Raw genomic sequence first — 20,771 nt, forward strand, 5'->3', positions numbered from 1 at the left:
AAAGAAAGTGATTGTAATGTAGAAACAATACCGCCCCCGAGGGCTCTATGTATACCTTTGTAAGCCAACCATTTTTAGATTACTCGGTTTATAGAAAACAGTAGGTGCAGACCATGTGCAATGTGCCTTAGAAGCAGAAAGCAGTCACAAGTGTGAACTATACAGGATGACAGCTGTAAAGCTGATTTGTATGATGTAGTAAAGTCCATCTTGTAATTACTTCTGTAATTAATCCACGTTAAACTGTGCATTAAAACAATGTGATGTGATCTTGCTCGATCAACCTATTCTAGCCGCTCGGCCATTTGTATGGAGGACACATAGTTAAACGCCGCATCGCATGAAGGCCTCATATGATTCCTAAGTCTCTAATCAGAGTTGCTCGGGTCTTCCCCGGTCCTCTCTGCTTTGCATAATGCTTCATTTCTGAGGTCAGCTCTGTTTACCTCCCCAATACGAGGTCTCCTCTTTCAAGTACGCGCAAGAGGCAGAAAGCTGACACGTCTTCTGTTTACCCAGATCTCCTTTAATCCGCCTTTTTTGTTTTCTATTCCCATCCTTTTGGAGAAGGATGTTAATTTCCTGAAATTAAGCACTTAACTTGATTGCTGTTTTGTTAATTGCAGGCTTCATAGCTATGGCACTGTTGCGTGGTTAGCATGGATAATGCAGCAAGAATCTAGAAAGCTACAGCAACAGGATCACCGTCAAGTATTCTTCTCAAAAATGACATCGCTTTGCATAATTCCGCATGTACCGTACATGCCACACTAAACGTATTGCTAAATAGATGAGGTTGAACTACAGGTTCTGGTGTGCCATTTAACCACATGAAGACTATCTCCATATGCCTCTGATTTAATACATAGACATATGGAGGGCTTTCTGGTCAGATTCTGCATGGAGACTGTGGCATTCTCCATCGGAATCAGTGCTTCTATGGAGAATACATCCATACATACGAAGGCCATGAGTTTCATAGCTCGGATTTCCTGTTGCAAGAGATACATGTTACGGGATCTCGCTCTATAATGAGCTATGGAACACAAGGGGCCTAAATACTTTTCTTACACAGGGGCCATCCACTGTCATTGTCCACCACTGGATAAAGCAGGGAAGAGAAGTAGAAGTCCTTTGTTCAGACTTCCCATTCCTTTTGAATTTACTTGACTGCCAAATATGCTTCAGGATTTCCATGTTCAGACTTGCCCATTGAAAAAAGCTAAATTTTTGCAATTTCTTTCAGATTCATGGGTACGGAATTGTGTTTTTGAGGTGGAATTTGCGCAGAAAAATTTGATGAAGATTCTGACTTTCTGAACATATCGTAAGGCTGGATTCACATAGGTGTATGTGCATTTGTGCCAGGATGAGCATAGCATTTTTGCGCAACAAACATGCTTTTTGCATGCTTTTTGCATGCACATTGGCATATTTTATTGTACTTTTTCCTTGTGCAAGGACATGTGTGTGCGGCAAAATAATACGCACCGATTAAAATCACTAATTGGTCTAATGAGTTCCAGATGTGGTTTTTTTCCTTCACAATTAAGCAGCATTTTATGCATCTGCTAGAAAATTTTGCATGCATTTGTGCATACCTATTGAACTCTATGGGAATTTTCTGGCAAATGCATAGGAAATAGAGCATGCTGCGTTGTCTCTACTGAAATATGCAGGAAAAATACAGCATGTAAACAAATCAATTGAAATCAATGGGTTCTACTCTGCATATTGTGCACACAAATATGTCCACGTGAAGCCGGCCTAGGGGCTTTTACCCACTAGCGTTTTTTTTAAAGCTGCAGTTTCACTGCCTTTTTTTCAATGGAACTTGCTAATGTTAAAATCGCATCACACAAAAATCGCAAAAGCACAAACCTCCGAATTTTTGTGCGATGCGATTTAAACATAAGAAAGTCCCATTGAAAAAAATGGAGCGATATCGCAGCATTAACCCTTTCCAATCCAATTTGTATCCTGGTTTTCCCAGGGGGCTTACTCTTTTTCCGCCGTTATACAACGGCACTATCTGCTGGCTAAAGCCAGTACTGCATGAGGTGACACGTTGGATAGACTCCGACAGCAGAGAGGCTGGCAATATACAGTAAGAGAACCCCGACGGACGTCTTCCAACATTGGAACTGTACAGCCTTAAATCATAATGTCTTCAGACGTCAGACAGTGGATTAGAAAGGGTTAACAAAAACCGCTAGTGGGTAAAAGCCCTTAGGCCTCATGCCCACGGGGAAAATCAGGCCCGCTATGGATTCTCCATGGAGAATCCGTAGCGGGTCCCTCCTGCCCCACGGACATGAGCGCTGAAAATAAGAATTAAGTCACCCGCAGTGGACCGGGCAGGTCTTCTCGTCTTCACGGCCGGATCTTCTTTCTTCGGCCGGCGGATGTGCTCGGCTCGCCGGCTGCGTGCCGCGCGCATGCGCCGGGCACATCCGCCCGGCCGAAGAAAGAAGTTCCAGCCATGAAGAAGAGAAGAACTTCCCGGTCCGCTGCGGGTGAGTTAATTCTTATTTTAGGTCTCCCGCGGATCTGGACGGCTTCCATAGGCATCAATAGAAGCCTGCGGGAGCCGTGCGTGCGGGAGACCTGCACGAAAATGGAGCATGGTCCGGATTTTTTCATGCTCCATTTTTTTTAATTCCCTTGTGATCTGCTGCGGATTCTAAATCCTATTTTGCCCGTGGACATGAGGCCTTAGGCTTCCCTCACACACTTTTTGTTGATTTTTTTTTGCCCCTAATAGCAATTTTTCTAAACTTCTACATGCAAATTTTAGAATCATTTGGGGTAGATTTTGTAGTAATTATTTGTTAGATGTATTTTTAATGTTTTATAGAAAAGTCTATGTGAAAACGCAAGAGGGGGAAAAAAGGCAAACATGCCACGGAATAAAAAAGAAACGCATAAGAAGTGGCAAAAAAGCCACCAAAGAAACACTGACTATAGTGTATTTTAGATTCCCCTATTGACCTACAACTAACATCTGACTGTAGCATTTTTGCAGTAAACGCGCCCCCCGCCTCTCCAGAAAATACTACTAAAAACATGGTGTTTCTCAAAAAACTGCTGGATGTGCAAGCTCCCTGAATAAATAATGACATAATAAACCAACACAGTCAAGAATCTCAATAGTTGTGTTCCTTAGAAATTCGTTGAGCCATATAATATATGACTCAATGTTTGTGATGGAGTAACCCCCAAAAGCAGACAAACTCAAACATTAGAAATGTCAATGAGAATTATTCTAGACCACAACAGTTCAAGTGAGATTTTCAATTACTTGAATGGAGAGAAAAGTCCTTCTACTGTACTTGAACTTCCTGATCGTTGCACCACGGCACGTTAGCCATATTATAAGTGCAGACATCGTACAACACAAGACTCAGTAAAGAAGAACAGACGCCTTCCTAGACTTCCATGGAAAATGATTACAATGACTTTGCTCCGCAGATGCCTGACATGTATTTGAATGAACAGTCTGAAGACTTTCACAGGGTTAATTAAGAAGAGCGTTTCTTGTAAGACTCTTGGACCATGTGCGAATTTCCAGCAGCCTCCTGATATATAAAAAGATAAATGGACGTGCTGAGATCCTGTGAACGGATGTGATAGATGTGTTTGCATTAATGGATATTGGAACTAGTTATGTATGTGACACAAATAAAAATATGAAGAGACGACAACCTCCTAGATAATATGGATGGATGCTAGATTGAAGAACATGACTTGGGAAATAAGAGACAGATAGGCTGAAGGTGAAGGAGAATGGCGGAGACGTCTGCTGCAATACAAAAAGCGTCTGTCTCCATCGTCTGCTGCTATTTCTGGCAAATATCCAAGAACAAGTCACATATTCATATCGTATCATTTCAGATTGTCAATTATTGTCTTACCTGATGGTATTTTAATGCAGTTAAACCATTATGGATTATAGACTATATAGCATTAAACCACTGCGCTCTTCTAAAGCCTATGGGAGCTCAGGATGTGACAATACTGCCAATGAGATGGTACACTACATATTGGATTTGTTGGCACAGCTTTCCCAGACTGTTATAGTTTGTTATATACAATACATTGTAATCAACCACACTAGAACCTGTGTTAACCCCACACACGCTATAAACTGAGGAACCTAATAAATTACTAAAGCCAGTGTATTGGTCTACAATTATTTTAGGAATTCAATTTTTCTTTTCTAATAAAATGTATTTGTCATGAACTTTGGACATTTTGTCATGCTTGATCCCGTCAGATCTGCTGTTTCATGTCCCAGTTCTGTTATTTTGTTTTCCCACTCTACTGTTCTATTTCTCGGCTCTACTACATCACAGTCAAGAAACAGTTAAAGGGGTAATCTGGCGATGAGACGTTATTTTCTATCAAAAACTGATAGATCGGTGGGGGCCTGACCACTGGGATCCTCATCGATCCTGAGAATGGGGACCTGTGCACCTTTATTTCACAGTTCAATAGAAATGCACTATCCTATCTCTGTTGTGTAGTGAGGAATGGAGCCACAGGTCATATATGTGCAGCAGCACCTCCATTTCTTTCAACGGCGCAGGCAGATAGCTGGGTGCTGTGTCCCGTCTCATCGCCAGAATAACACTGTAATGCCTTTCCTTTGTTGGACTCCAGCATGCTCACCTGATTGCAGTTTTAGGTTCTACTACATCTACCCTGTGTATTTGTTCATTTTTGACTTGATGGACAGTGTCCATGCTTTGTGTCTTACTTTGTGCCTGTTCATGCCCTGTACCTGTATACATACCTCTTTAGATTAAAGCTTTATTTTATTTAGATATTGCTTGCAAAATGTCCACACTAAGAGTTCTCACTAGTGATGAGCGAGTATACTCGCTAAGGCACATTACTCAAGCGAGTAGTGCCTTAGCCGAGTATCTCCCCGATCGTCTCTAAAGATTCGGGGGCCGGCGCGGGTGACAGGTGAGTTGCAGCGGGGAGCGGGGGGGGGGGGGGGGGGGGGGAGAGGGAGAGAGAGATCTCCCCTCCGTTCCTCCCCGCTCTCCCCCACCGCTTCCCGCCCCCCGCCGGCCCCCGAATCTTTAGAGACGAGCGGGGAGATACTCGGCCAAGTCACTACTCGCTCGAGTAATGTGCCTTAGCGAGTATACTCGCTCATCTCTAGTTCTCACCCTTGAGAGTACCACATCGGCTCCTAGAGGACCTTTTGCACCCCATACGGACAGTATTCCAGTGTGAAGATACGAGGACCCTGAGATTGGCAACCTTGGCAAGTTGAGTTAAGCAGCCTAGACTACATGTCAACATGAACTCCAGTCAGGTAGAACTCACGATGAAATTGCAGATGTGATGCAGCTTCAATAGTTTATACAGAGAAAAGTTTCTTGGAATCATGACACAAAATTTTCAACACCATTTGAACTTTTACAAAAGCTGCATTATTTCCTGCAGAATCTTAACACGTCAATATCCTCAGGATGACCACAAAGGGCTGGAGTGCTAGAAGGCTATCTGTACTTCCCTGATGGCTCAGCATTAAGTTCACATCATATCTCGATTTCACGGTGACTCCATGACTAATGTTGAATGATGCCTAGACATTGAAACATCAGTACATCAGCACTACCATATGAGAACTGACTCTTCAACATCAAAGTTCAAACACCAGTCAAGGATTTGCACTGTTTCTAAAAAAAAGTGACCCACAACTGAGTGGATCTACTATAAAGTATGTATAGCTGAGACACAGATTTCAACAATATAATTATTATCTTTGAACTCAATTTCACTCCCATGCATTGTACTGGCAATACACTTCAGATAGCAGTCAGCCGAGACAGCGATTACTCTTAGACCCCACCATATACATGCCTGTATTTTTGATAGGAAGAGGGAAGTAAGCCAATTCGAGGCCTATCTAACAAAAGGTTCAGCACGTTTGGATAGAGTCAGGAAATCCCCTTACATATTAGATGAATTGACACTTTCATCAGAAATTCTTCTAATATGTTTGGCCACCTCAAACCTCCAGTGGCAGCTTATCTCTTTTGAGAACAAATGTACCACACATGTTGAAATCCAACATGCCTAACCCTTCTTTCCCTGATATCTGCTGTCGGGAAATAGTTGGGACACTCCCACAAACATTAGATGGTTGGCCAATCCTACCAAAATCAATGCGTTCCACTGACATTCGTCTAATATGCATAGCCAACTTTACAGTTTACTGACTAATTTTCTCATAAATACAGTACATATAAAAATGCAATTGATTATACCTAGTATGCTTCAGCTGAGCTTTAACTTAACATTAACTTACCAGCCTGGTTAGTGGTGATATTGACAGAGACATGCTGGGGAGGAAATGGACTTCTATTGGTGACGCCATTCACAGCTTGGATTTCAAAAGTGTAAGGGGTATGAGCCCATAAATTACTAATGAAGACACGAGTGTCCGTCAACCCCATCTGCCGCGGAACAAAATCTACGTTGTCATCGCATCTTGAGCAGCTCCGTCTGTCAGAACGGCACTTCTTGCAGATGATATTGTAGGTGACATCATCCCTGCCACCAGTTTCACGTGGTGGATGCCACTCCAAGGTGATGGATGTCTCGTTGACTATTGAAATGACATTACGGGGTCCAGAAGGAACACCTGAGGACAAAATCACAGGTTAATAATTGAGTTTCCATTCATTTCAATTACAACTTTGCAGACCCGGCTGATCTACTATAGATATCCTGTCCTGCAGATAGGCCATGAATTGTTTGTGACTGGAGAAACTATTTAATTTATACAAATCATTGTATCTAATGTGAAACATTACAAGCTACTGCTGAAATAAGTCTCTAAAACCGAACAAGTAAAGAATTTACAAAGCATAGACTTGTGCTCCTAAAAAAATAAAGTTCTCCTTTTGCCTTCTCCAAAATCAATTATGGCTCCTTACGGGGCTCCAGCGCTCACAACGGTCTGATGGCTGCTCTATAGTGTGTTGCCCGCTTCTCATAATGTAATGAAGTCAAGCATAGAAAGTCTCTTGGATGAGCAAAAATCTTTTCAAGATTAAGGTTAAAACTTTTTTCTTTCCTATTTCATTCTGAGAGCCAAAAACTTTTTACTCTTTTCAGCAATAAAGCTGTATGCTGTACGAGTCGCATTTCTTTAGCATTATTTTGTGGTACATAAAATCTATTGACTAAAAAGTTACTTCAGCAAACTTCAAATATGTCATAGTGACACGTCAAAAGTTTCGACCATTGGGCATCCAGATGCTGAGAACCCCACTGATCGCTAATACAAATAGCTAGAGATGCCCAGTCAAGCACGGTGCCCCCTTAGTTGTGATTGATGGGCAGTGTATGGAGTCATAGGCCCTTATTTATCGAAACTGATTACTGGTAAGACTGTCCTTGGTGTACACAGCAACTATGTCAGCTTTCATTTGTGAAACTGCTTTGGTAAAATGAAAGCTGTGCTGTAATTAGTTGCTATAAGCTACCAAGACAGTTTTTCTTTTAGAAACTTTTAATAAATGAGGCCCATAGACTTTCTAGTGAGTATGTACAATGATACAAGGAGAGCAGAGTGCTCAAATAAGCATTTCTACCCCTTTGTTTTAATGATTAGTAGGATATTGGCAATCTGACCCCCACCAATCAAAACCTATAAGTCAAAAATTTGATTGAAGCTTAGTTACCTTTTAATTTTCAGACACTTTGGGAAAATTCACTGTGTTGTGTGAATAGCATAAATAACGTTATTTTAGTGGCATTTCCACGTTTTTTCGGCAACCTTTGCATTTCTATATCACAATAGGGGTGTTGAGCCTACAATCTTGTGACCCCCTTCTATGATTTAGGTGTAGCAAACTTTAAACTTGACTCTTAACTAGTGTTGAGCAAACCAAAACAGAGTAATCATGTTTTGGGTCCAACTGTGTTAAACATTTGGTTCAGAGCAAACCCGAACCTTCATCTCAGTCAAATCCACTAAAGTTATTTTCTCTTCCTTCTTTCTCTTTTTTTCCCCCTCTTCTTTATTCTTCTTTATCTGTTACATAGGGTTTTTATTGATCTTAGACAGTGTTATACAGCAATTCTAGGGGTATTGGTAAAGTTTGGGTTCCGTTCGAGTTAATTTGGAACAAACTGAACTTTTTGCCCAAATTTGGTGAACTCTCTGAACCAAACTATTCAAAAGTTACATCATCCCTACTCTTAACGTGTTAAGATAACTTTCTATGCCACATTTTTAATGGGTTGTATTGTTTGAAAATTACAATAGTTTTTTCAATGACTTACGATAACTTGTCACACACAGTTATCACAATCAGGTTTATCTTTGCTACATCTGTATATTTGAGATATTTGGAGTACATTCATTCTTTCAAGACTTTGTTAGGTAGGGACAGGATGCCTAGTAGGTCGACAATGAGGGCCTCCTCCCTCTGTCAAGCCATATAGATGCCAGAAGTTGTTTTATTGGCTGCAGCATATAAGGATAAAAAGGCTGCATCAAAGTTATCTCGAAGTTATTATGACCTATGAGGATGTCGTGTCTACTTGGAAATATCTTTCAAGATCAGATCAGTTTTTTCCACTGTTCCTAAGGAGATAATGGACTATGCCTCTCTAAGCTGCTTTCCGAAGAGAAACATGGCAAGACGTTTCCCAAGAGATGAACCAATTTGGAAAATAGTTTAACACAGTTAAAAAGATACGGCTTATGAGTGACTTTCATATATCATAGACAATGAAGAATAAGAAAAAGATCTAGAAATATTTTTGCTTTTTCTGGCAGACGTTTTTTTTCTATTATTATTTTATGTTACTTGCATCCAATGTTTCCTTGGGGATTCTATTTCAGGCATTTACTACCCACTCAATAAAGTAATACTTTCTGACTTTGTGAACTCTCACTATGCCTACACTCAAGTGCCACAGTGTGATTCCCCCTCCTGGCTCTTTGTAGAAGCGTTGTCTTCCTGAACTTTGTTAAGGACAGTTAATGCAGTATGTGCAGTACTGGCATCCCTGGGGTCCAAAATAGTATATGTGGAAATGTGCTGGCCACAAAGAAAGATTGTCTAGGTCATTCTGCTGAAGTGTCTATTGGGAAAATAATCAAAATGTTCAATAGGAAAGGATAGCTTGGGTTAAAGAATAACAGAACTGGCAGCACTAGTTTTTTGTAATGATGAGGTACCAATAGTTAAGGTATACATCATTCTATAAATGATACATTGGTAAGTTAGTTATGGAATTGTCAATTATATTTGCACTTATAGGTAATAGTATAATAGAGCATAAAAAAGATTGGGGGGGATTCATCGTGCTTTTTTTTGCTTTAAAAAAGTTGCTAAATTTGGAGCAAGTCCCATTTGCCTAAAAATTCCCCAACTTTTTGAAAGGTACAACACTCTGTGCTATTTTACTGAAAAGTTATTAGGTTTGTTGGGAGTTGTAGCTGCCCTGACCCAACATATTTCTGTATAATTTATGCCAGAAACTGGTGTACATCATACCAGACATGTACTCTAGCTGGCGTATGGAGCAGCTGAGATGCGCCTAATATATAAAGAGGCATGTAGCTCTCCATATATTAGGTGCATCGTAAGCCAAGAGGGATAATATTAAGACCATTGTATGAAATGCCAGCCTTAATAAGGCTTTCCTGTTGATTCTAGAATCCCAGCAATACTTATCTACTTAACAGTTGTCTAATGTATACATAGGGAAACAATAATCATTAAAAGGCGTTTCCCACTTTCTACTGCTTTTTACAGTTTGTTTAGTTGCAGAATAGGAAATCATAAAATGTTCTAATATACATTACTGTATATAAATTCCTGCTTGCATCCCTTTCTTATATAGGGTAGTGGCCCTCATCTGCAGAGTAGATTGGTATAGCCCATGGGCAGGTCTGTCTATAGTAATAGCTGTCTGTCATGTGACCCCGGGAGTTGAGCTTCCACTGATCAGGTACCTAATAGATGAAGAGTAGATTACTGAGGAACAGAACTCACAGTATTACTGCCTGCAGCGTCATCATGTTTGTCAGCGTCTGGGGAGAAGCAGCGCTTATATTTTCTACCATCTCCTCTCTGCGGCGGTTTTCTTTTTCGGTTGACTTTATCAACATCATCATCACCTGGAGACAGTTGTGTCTGCGTTTTCTTTAACAGATGTTGTTAATAAAGGTAACTGCTCAAAAAAACACAACTGTCTCCAGGTGATGTTCTTATGTGGTTCAAGAATTAAAAGAAGTAAAAAAAAATAATTCAAAAACAGAAACTATCTTCAGCTTAAAGAGGAACAGGGAGTCCTGGAAGTATTGATACGGTCCCCACAGAGCCCTGATCTCAACATCATCCAGTCTGTCTTGGATTACATGAAGAGACAGAAGGGCCCCTACATCCAAAGAAGACCTGAGGTTAGTTCTCCAAGATGTCTTGAACAACCTCCCTTCTGTGTTCCCTCAAAAACTGTGTGCAAGTGTACCTAGGAGGACTAATGGTGTTTTGAAGGCAAAGGGCGGTCACACCAAATATTGATTTGATTTAGATTTCGGTTAATTGACAAAAAACAACACTTTGATTTTTGAAAGCATTTTTACTTTGCTGCATTTTTTCTATACCTGCCTAAACCTTTTGCACAGTACGGTACATGTAAGTAATGGGCATACATTAAAGTGGTAGTCAAGGATTTAGAAAAAAAATCATCTAACAGCAGGAAATGTGGTAAAATAAAAACACTTACTTGAAAAAAATCAAGCGATGCCATATGTATTTGCTATATAAATATTTGCTCTGTACCTTCATCTAGTGTATGATTCTGAAAGTTTGGGTAAGGACTATTATGGCTCCCATTAAATCTCCAACAGTGGTTGTCAGCTCGCTTTTCAAAAACAGGTTGTAAGTACCAATGAATAACTAAGCAGATATTAGAGTTTTTCTAAATTTAGTCACATCCCCTATAAGAGCTGTAGTAGTATTAGTCATATTACCTAAATTTCCCAGAATCAGGCCAACTTGGAAATGGTTGAGGAAAATATTTTAACAGTTCAAGACTCATTCACAGTGTTGTATGTCATTCCAAGTTTCCATTATTCTGTTCTGCTTTAGTTGCAGAACAAGCAAGTTAACATCAGTGCCAGATCCAGGATATGGACACCAATGATGCGCGACGGACCCCATTGACTATAGTGAAGTCAATGTAGGTTTCGTCATAGTGTCTAGCATTTTACTGCAAAAAATAACACTGCATGCCGCTTTATTTTTTACGGTAAGTCAATGGAATCTACGATGCCGGGTCTGAACAGAACCTCCAACCTAGAGGTAAATGAGGCCCCATTAGAGAAATGGGGGGAAAAAACCATTTCGTTTAGGTATGGCATGGCTTCACTGTACTACTTTGACTTTTTTTTTACCAAGATACAGGGATGTGGCAAAAGGCTCATGGGCTGGGTACAAAAGTTTTGCTCTGCCACTTCCCCCAACGCTTCTCCTCATAGATGTACGGTTTATTAGGGAACACAAATACCATGTGATCTTCTACAATACCTAATCAACAAAGCCTATAAACAATAAGGAAACTGCAATACAGTTAAGCCCCATTTACACTGGATGATTATCGCTCAGAATTCGCTCAAACGATGTCTTTTGAGCGATAATCGTTGCATGTAAATGCTACCATTGTTTGCTTTTCGGCCGAATGATGATTTTCATGTTGAGTTTAAAATCCATCTTTCCGACAGAGAGCTGATAGCAGGGATCACGCACTGTGATTCTCCACAGGAGCGCTAAAAACATTGAATTAAGCTGCAGCCCCACGGCATAACAAAGGGGCTGTATGCAGATAACAGAGCACCTGCTGTTATCTGCATACAGAAAAGGGAGGCTCATTTACATGCAAATGAAGCTAATAAGCTACTAATGGGCATTAGTGCCCATTAGCAGCTTATGCAAAATGATTGCTCGAACTGTCATTCTACCTATCTTTTGAAAGAATTTTGAGCGATCATCTTTGCGTGTAAATGCGGCTTGAAACTCAGTTCAGGGGATAAAGAGAGATGAATATTCAAAATACTTTGCTGAGGGGATAATCTCCAGGCCTATAATTGGGTAGCTCACTATGGTCGCCGACCAATGGCAAATCTGTGCTGTCATTAACAATCAATAGTTGGTTACCACTTAATTAATTCGTGAGCTGCACTTAATCACTGTTGTGTCACACATATGTGCTGAATGTGCAGCAGCTACGCTGTGGGAGCCTAGCGTTAGGCCAGCATCACATATGTATTTGCGCGTGCAAAACGCAGAGAATAAAACCCATTTATTTCAATGGGTTTGTTCACGTTTCAATTGTGCAAAAAAACCAAAACAGCATTCTCTACTTTTGCGCACTATATGTTCCCATAGAAGTTAATAGGATGTGCGCAAATTTGTGTGCAACATACAAGATGGTGCATAATACGTTGGGTAATTCCACTGTGAAAAAGAGCACATCTGGAACTCATTAGACTAGTTACATATTTCAATTGGTGCGTCTTTGCTTGTTGAGTGCAAATGAACATGTCCTCCCGGCAGAAAAAGTACAGTAAAATACGCCAATATACATGCAAGAAAGCGCCATTCAGTGCGCAAAAAAGTTGCGCATATGTCCCTGTGTTGTAGGCCTAAGACTGCTATTACCACCACACCAGCGGCAGCAGCTCGCACTTTTGCTTTTCTGATAATTGCAAGGCAACACTCTTCCTATGACATTTCCATGCTAAAAAGAACTGCAGCCTCCCTCTACTTCTTTGTAATACACAATAGGTATTCGTATTACAGCGTGGACACAGTCTTGTATCGATCAAATTTAGATCTATAGGCCGAATGCAAACGAGTCGCTGTTATCTCCATTATCACATATCCATCAACATCTAGCAGGGGTTGTTATCATGCAGAGCAGGCGTCCTGCAAACTGATACAATCACCTCGCAGCCTTCAGATGTTAACCAGTAAAGTCTATTCATACCTAGCAATTATCATCGTGTATTGATTGATTTCAATTCTTCACAGGAAAAATGCATGCTCATCCCACCTGCACCTCAAGAGCATCTCCAGACGCTTCTCTACTGTGGAAGCAGTCCAAACTCTTATTGTTGCTCTTGATCCTTCTCTCATTGATTATTGTAACTCATTACCAATTGGTCTTCCTCTTACTAAATTCTCCCCTCTCCAGTCTATCCTGAATGCAGCAGCCAGGCTCATCTTTCTGTCCAGCCTCTACATGGATGCCTCCAATCTATGCCCGCTGTATTGGTTGCCTATCCCTTATGCAGTGTTGCATGCCCTATATCTCCTTTCTCATCTCCGTCTACCATTCTGCTATGATGTCAGACTAATATCCCCCATAATTTAAACCTCCCACTCCTGTCTCCTCAAAGTTTCTTGTGCTGCACCAGTTTCCTGGAATGTGCTACCCAGACAAGCAGGTTAATTCCCAGCATCCATAGTTTAAGCGTGTCCTACAGCACATCTTTCAGCAGTTCTATCACATTTCCAAATGTAACACCACCCTTCCACAGTACATTATTCCTCAGATCCAAATTACCCCCCTATAGTCAATACACTGTATTGCACTTCATATCTATCCATACATAGATACCGTCTGGTGACTGACTCACATAACTTCATGTACACTACCCTTTTTAGTATAAAAGTTGCCAGGACCTTTGTACAAAACAAACACTTTTTTATCTTTTGCATCATTAGTTTGCCATTAGTCTGTTTAGCAAGAGTTTATTGTTATAAATTGCCTGATTTTGTTTGCAGGTGTACCATCTAAATAGTAAATTGCTTTAGAATATGTTAGCGCCACTGGCGTAACTATAGGAGATGTGGTTGCACCTGAACCCAGGAGCCTTAAGGAGCCCATAAGGCCTCTCTTCTCCGTATAGGGATCCTAGTACTATGAATAAAGCATTATAGTTGGGAGCCCTGTTACAGGTTTTGTATTGGGGCCCAGGAGCTTCAAGTTATGCCTCTGCATTAAGGGGTTAAGAGAAGTTGGAGAACCCCAAGATAAACTTTCACACCCGGGCCCATAAGCCTTTATATACGCCCCTGGTTACAAAATGAAAATCGGTTCTTCTGGCCTGTATTTCTAGTAGAATACAAATATGCCCTTCTGCTCCATAGGAGGTTCCTGGCCTCCCTGAGTTAGCCTTAGGACACCTGCATTATGGACTGTACTGCCCCAGTCTATCTCCCCACCTGCAGCATTGTTCCTAGTATAAAAGATAGTTGTAATGGTGTAAACACCCTTCTTATGGTCCTACCAGTTCTTCACCGATGTATTATCAGATTGCAGGCTCGGGTTTAGCCTGGTAGCCTATACGCTATCAATAGACTCAAGATTAGTGGTTACTAGCAGTAAAATCCCAGAGAATCTGCAATCCTCATGCATGGAAGTTTATTAGCAATCATATTACAGTAGGAAATAATGGGGGCAATGCTAAAAGGCTTTACACCAAAATACTGGCACAGAATTGTCACAAGCAGGACTTATGCAAAAAATGTGTAACTTTTTGGCTTTTTCTGTTGCATTCACCAAGAAGTGGGTGTGGCAGGCGGCACTTAAAATTTACCATTATTTACACCAGAAACTGGTGTAAATTCTAGTGCAAATCTACAGCACATTTGATCTACCATCGATTCCTGAAAATAGTGCACGACTGGCACAGGATACACTAAATTAATAAGAGCCTTGACCGCATTTGGCACATCTTACTCTGTCGACACTTATCTAAGACCAGCATGTAAAACACCTGCCTTAGATAAACGGCCGCCTATACGTCTGCATGCAGCGGAGTTTCTATTAACATTTCCTACTTTGATGCAGAGATTGAGGTCATTTTAAGAAACAATCCGTGTCATGCTGACTTAACATACTGACCACTTTGAGAACTTGTTACTATACCTATAGCGATAATCAGCCTACTTACTTTTTCAGCTCTAATAGTTTCTTAAAGTAAATTTTATGCTTTGAATTAATGTTGCCAACTGTATTTCCGTGATTGAATTCAGCATTAAGCCATTATACCAAATTATACATAATCAATCCATGCTGGATCACTGATGAAGCCTGTTTTTTTTCTTAAGGTTTAACTTTTCTTTGATTTGTGTGTTTGTGAGTACCTAAGGGAATTTAAAGGAATATTCCAGGACTTGTTTTCAGTGTTTCTATTGATGACTAATAGATGATTGGTGGGGAACCACCGCTTGGATCTCCACTGATCAGCTGATTCCTGGGGCTGCTGGCACTATGGTCAGCACATAAATTAGAAAGCAAGGAGCATAATGTAGTGGCCCGGGTTGGTACTGCAATGCAGCTCCCATGGATTTCAATGGGAGCTACGCATGCAGTACTAACCTGGGCCACTGTGCTATGGTCTGTGCTTTCAGCTTCCTGAGCCGACCTCAGTGACAGCAGCCGCAGGAATCAACTGATCAGTGGGGATCCAAGCTGTGGGTCCCCACTGATCATCTACTTATGACTTGTCCGTCATCAATAGTACCTCTTTAATCCTTCGAAAAAGAAGTGTTCATATACTTTTCAGCCTACCCAGTAGATGTGACTCTTCATTGGCCTTGCTTCACAAATATATAGTGTCCTACTCACCCTACTTGTACTGTCTAAGGATTCACATAGAGAAAAAGGTTCCCATGATATCTTCTCAAAATAAGGCCTCCTTCCTGTGGCTGGTGCACACCACGCCTTCCCAATATGAGATAGATTAGCTTGCAGTTCGTTTGCCACTATTATACTTTTGAGAAAGGATAGTTTTAAGGTCCCCATACCCATTGGATTTTAGCCCTCCGAACCTGACGATAATGGTGGGCGACTCTCTGATGTGTATTGGGGCAATTCAATTTTTTACCCAAAACAAGGATATGGGACGTTGAATTTCAACATCTGATCCTTTTGTTACCCAGGAGATAAACCAGTGCCAGTGGTGTCTGGCTGTGGCTTACTTACCTAAACACACAAATGTTTGGCTGAGCTTAACGTTCTTGTGTATGGAGCTACTGGGGAAACAGCTGTCAATCATTTGTCCAAAGTTGTTGAAAAGTATAAGGGCAGCTTTACCTCCATCAATTTCATCCTGTATAGCTAATGTTGTAGTGCCGTAGAGAGTGAGAACTTAAATCCCAATAGGAATGAAATCTAAAGCACGCCTGACCTGGAGCCACCCTCTGCAAAAACTCCAAGGTCAATGCAAGGTAGTAGAATGTAGACATTGGGTGCTACAGTGACAGTTATCCACTTTAATTTTCATTATCTTTCATGTGCTCTCTCCTCCTTCCAGGGTTTTCTTATTGGTGGTTTCCAGATACAACCAACTAATCAAGTTTTTCTTTTTATTGTCTTAATTTTTCACATTTCATTTGAGTAGTTACTACTTAATAATCCAACCCAGCATGGCAGCTCGGTGGGGTACTGAGGTCAAATCTGCCCAGAATCAACATCTGCATGGGATTTATATGTTCTCTCCATGATCATTATCATTGTTTTTTAATTATTTCACTCACTCAGAGAGCACCAATGTATTCCACAGCACTGTGCATAGATTGTGCTCATTTACAGTCCCGATTGGAGCTCACAATCTAAATTAGAATTTAACCCATTAGTGTGTTTCTAGAACATGTTAAGGAGACAAGGGTACCAGGAAGAAAGCCAAACAGACATTAAAAGTCCATTCAGATGTTGCCCTTGATTGCATTCATACCCAGACGCGCATCACTACAAGACAACGGAACTAAATCACTGAGCCACCATGCTGCCTGTTGTGACTTTGTGTGGGTTTCTTCCAGGAACTTCTGTTTCCAAACTCTAAAAACATAATGATGGGTTAACTGGCTTCCTATGAAGGGGGTATTTGAGATACGGACAGATGGAAGTGATGAGAATTTCCATACGGTGCTGCAGAATATGTTGGCACTATACAGATGTGTCCTTCCTTAGCTTTCCTCTTGGCTGAACATATCCCAAGGTAAGTGTTGCAGGATTGACAGCTTTGAAAAGGAAAAACTGACAATTTCACTATTCTCTGTCGGGATATGCATTTGCTTTATTTGTCTATATTTGGCCCCCCATGGGGTTGTGATGTAAATTGGCTGCTTCTTTTAGCACTTCTATCAACTAACACCCTGTGCGTCCCAGTATTGGCTGCCTGCAGTTATGTCATTTCTCTGAGGACAGCATGATGTGTGAATAGGATAGTGGCTATAAATGTCTGCCCTTTCAGCTTACCTAGGAAACATATAATCAGGCTGCTTGCATAGCACCTCTATTAATTCACACTTTTGTATCATACTCTTTTAGCTTGCCTAGCTAACATACACTTAGTTCCTCTATGGACATAGTCCAGCTGTGGTGCTGGCGAAAGCCCTGGACTGCGAGAGTAACAAACAGAGAAGTCCTGAATCGTATAAGACCAGATATATCACTGGAGGCCAAGATGACCAGATTCCCACTCACGTATTTTGGCCATATAATGCGAGCAGAGTTGCTAGAAAAGTCTATAATGCTTTGACAGATCAGTGGCAAAAGAAGACCTTGTCGCCAAAGAACACGATGGCTGATACTGTCAGAGCTGATACTGGCATGGATATCACACAACTGGAAGAAACAGTGCAAAACTGAAAAACACGGAGGGAGCTCGCCTTTAGGGTCGCCGAGGGTTGTGAAAGACTAAATGGCTAACAACAACAATTACTACTGGGACCACTATGGAGGACACTATTACTGGGGCTACTATAAAAGTTACTATTACCACTGGGGCCACTATGGGGCTCACCATTACTACTGGGGCCACTATAGGGCTCACTATTACTAATGGGGCCACTATAGGGCTCACTATTACTACTGGGACCACTATGGTGCTCACTATTACTTTACAGTCTTACAATTACAATCAGCCCTTTGAAGGCAACCATAAGCCTCATGTGGCCCTCGGTGAAAACGAACTTGACAGTGCTGAAGTATATATTCCCTATTTTAATATTAAAGCAAAATACTAAGACAAAATACTGCATATTGTCTGGTGTGAGATGATGATACTGTGGCTTCTATGAACTGTGTAGTACGGGGCTTTTTAGATCTGGAATGTGATGATGCCTCTTGGCTAAGGAGGTCAGTTTATTAAGTGCTCCGTGTGGTATTGGTCATGGATTACTGTTCACTTTGTGTATACTGACTGGAATGCTCTATAGAGGGCTAGAAACGGCTGCACGATTATAAACTTTTGTCTCCGTATAGAATCAGCTACTTATTCTGCCGCAGTTTTAGCATCCTTAGAGTTAACCTGCAGTGAGCTCTCTCAACTCCCAAAGTAATAATAATGCCATTAATATTACATGAAAGTTGTGGTGTAACCTTTTGGGAGAGAAGAAGAAAAGATGGCTCTGGCGTTATGTACGATGGCAAATTTGTAAATTCATTTCCCTGCTAATCGTACAAAGCTATGAAACAAGGTCAGAGGGGCTTTCACAGAGATAATAAATGTGTTTCATTGTGGAACACTAGCCGTCCTCCTTTTAACATCTGCAAAAGAACAAGCTTTTCATTTTTCCCAAATTGTCAGAAATAAAATTAGCAGTCGAAAGCCGAAATTGGCCTGTGGGGCAGATATCAACTACTGGAGATGAAAACAGAGAAAAATTCACATAGTACAGACCCAGCATAGTATGTTATACCACTAGTATATAACACAAGCCATAATACATCCTAATAAACAGTAAGCTAATAAGAACACAACCAAAGAACTGCGGTAACCAAACCAGTAGCGACTGCCTTGTTCATATTTTAGCCATTAGGCTCATACAGTCACCCCAAGAAGGTTTACGACCAGAGATGATCCAAACTGAATTGTGCCAGTTGGCAAATTAGTTTATGATTTCTCAGCCATTAGAAAGCACCAGGAAACTCATTTCTCTGAAATTATTTAATGCTTAATTCTTAAAGGGGTTTTCCGGGCAAATACTATTGAGGACCTATCATCAGGATAATTCATCAATAGTACTGTATACATTTATCAGAGATCGATACAGAGATCTTTACCACAACCTATTTATACCCAGGATTGTGACTGTAACAAGGGGACGCCCTCTATGTCTACAGGAAGGAAGGTTTCCACCCCGATATAGAAGGGGGTTCCTTACTGTAATACCAGTAGCAGTGAGACTATGGAACTCTCTGCTGAGCATGTGGTGATGGCAAATTCGATAAAAGAGTTTAAGAGGGGCTGGATGCCTTTCTTCAGTGTTACAATATTACATGTTATAGTCACTATTTACTTCAAAAGGGTTGTTGCTCCAGGGATTTATTGTTATTGCCACACTTGCAGTGGGGGAAGAATTTTTCACTTTAATGAGTAAAATTAGCTTCTACCTCATTGTTTTGGGGGTTTATTTTGCCTTCCTCTGAATCAACATATGGGGGTAGGCTGAAGTGGCTGGAAATATGCCTTTCTTTGGCCTAACATACTATGGCTACTATGTAGCAACTAATAACCCCTTCCCTCCTCATGACGTAAGGGTACGTCATGGGAGCGGGGTACTTCCCGCAAAATGACGTACCCTTACGTCATAGAGATAGCGCAAGATCATAGCAGATCTCGTGCTATACCACAGCGGGAGTCGGCTGTCGCTAGTAGCCTGCCTCCCGCTGCAACAGCGGGGGGCATCGGAGATGCACCCACCCGCTGCTATTCCCTTCCCTGCCGCGATCTAAGTAGATAACGGCAGGGAAAGGGTTCACAGAGGGAGCACGCTCCCTCTGTGACTCCAGCCGACTTTCGCGATAAAATCGCGAGAGCCTGGCAGGTTGCTATGGCAACAGGACGCCAGATACTGGCTTCCTGTATTGTCATTGCCTAAGATCGCTGTAGTAAGCGATAAGGCATGGCAGGAGAGAAGTCCTGCCATGCCTTATCATAGCGATCTTAAGTCCTGCAGTGTAAGTCCCTCAAAAGGGACACAGATGGTGTAAAAAGAAGAGAAAAATAAAGTTTAAAAACCCTTTTTTTAATGCTTTTTCTTATATTAGCATAAAAAAATACCCCACATATTTGGTATAGCCACGTCCGTAATGACGCGTACAATAAATCAAACATGCTTTTTATCCTGCACGGCAAAAAGCGTTAAAAAAAAACGCTAAAAAACTGAGGCAAAATACTAATTTTTAGCATTTTGTCTCCCAAAAAATGCAATAAAAGTGATTTAAAAAAACATGTATGTACCGTATATACCGGCGTATAAGGCGACGGGGCGTATAAGACGACCCCCCAACTTTCACCTTATACGCCGGTAATACAGTGGAGAAAAAAAAAATCATTACTCACCTCCCCCGGCATTCAGATTTTTTTTTTTACACTTTTTTTTTTTTTTTGGTATTACCGGCGTATAAGACGACCCCCGACTTCAGAGCAGATTTTTCGGGGTTCAAAAGTCGTCTTATACGCCGGTATATACGGTACCCCAAAATTGTACCAATATAAACTGCAGCTCGTCTCACAAAAAATAAGCCCTCATAGAGCTCCATCCATGGAAAAATAAAAAAGTTACAGGAGTTTGAATGCAGTGAGTTTAGAAAAAAAAAATAATTTCCAAAAAAAGGGCTTTTATTGTGGAAAAGTGGAAAAACCTAAAAAAAATATAAGAATTTTGGTATTGTTGTAACCGTACCGACCCGCAGAAAAAATGTAGTGT

At 41.0% G+C, this 20,771-nt stretch overlaps 1 protein-coding gene across 3 annotated transcripts in view; it reads right to left on the reverse strand.

Annotated features, from left to right (window-relative positions):
- Positions 1-20,771, reverse strand: part of EPHB1 (EPH receptor B1) — a 353,248-nt gene that overhangs the window by 104,766 nt on the left and 227,711 nt on the right. For all 3 annotated transcript variants that reach the window (XR_010791585.1, XM_066598091.1, XM_066598092.1), the window contains exon 5: positions 6,329-6,664. Coding sequence is in view for 2 of the 3 variants with exons in the window: in XM_066598091.1 (XP_066454188.1) it covers positions 6,329-6,664 (336 nt within the window). In the remaining variant the exon portion in view is untranslated. The remainder of the gene's footprint in view (positions 1-6,328; positions 6,665-20,771) is intronic.

This window comes from Eleutherodactylus coqui, chromosome 1 (genome assembly GCF_035609145.1).
Source record: "Eleutherodactylus coqui strain aEleCoq1 chromosome 1, aEleCoq1.hap1, whole genome shotgun sequence".
Lineage (NCBI taxonomy): Eukaryota > Metazoa > Chordata > Amphibia > Anura > Eleutherodactylidae > Eleutherodactylus > Eleutherodactylus coqui.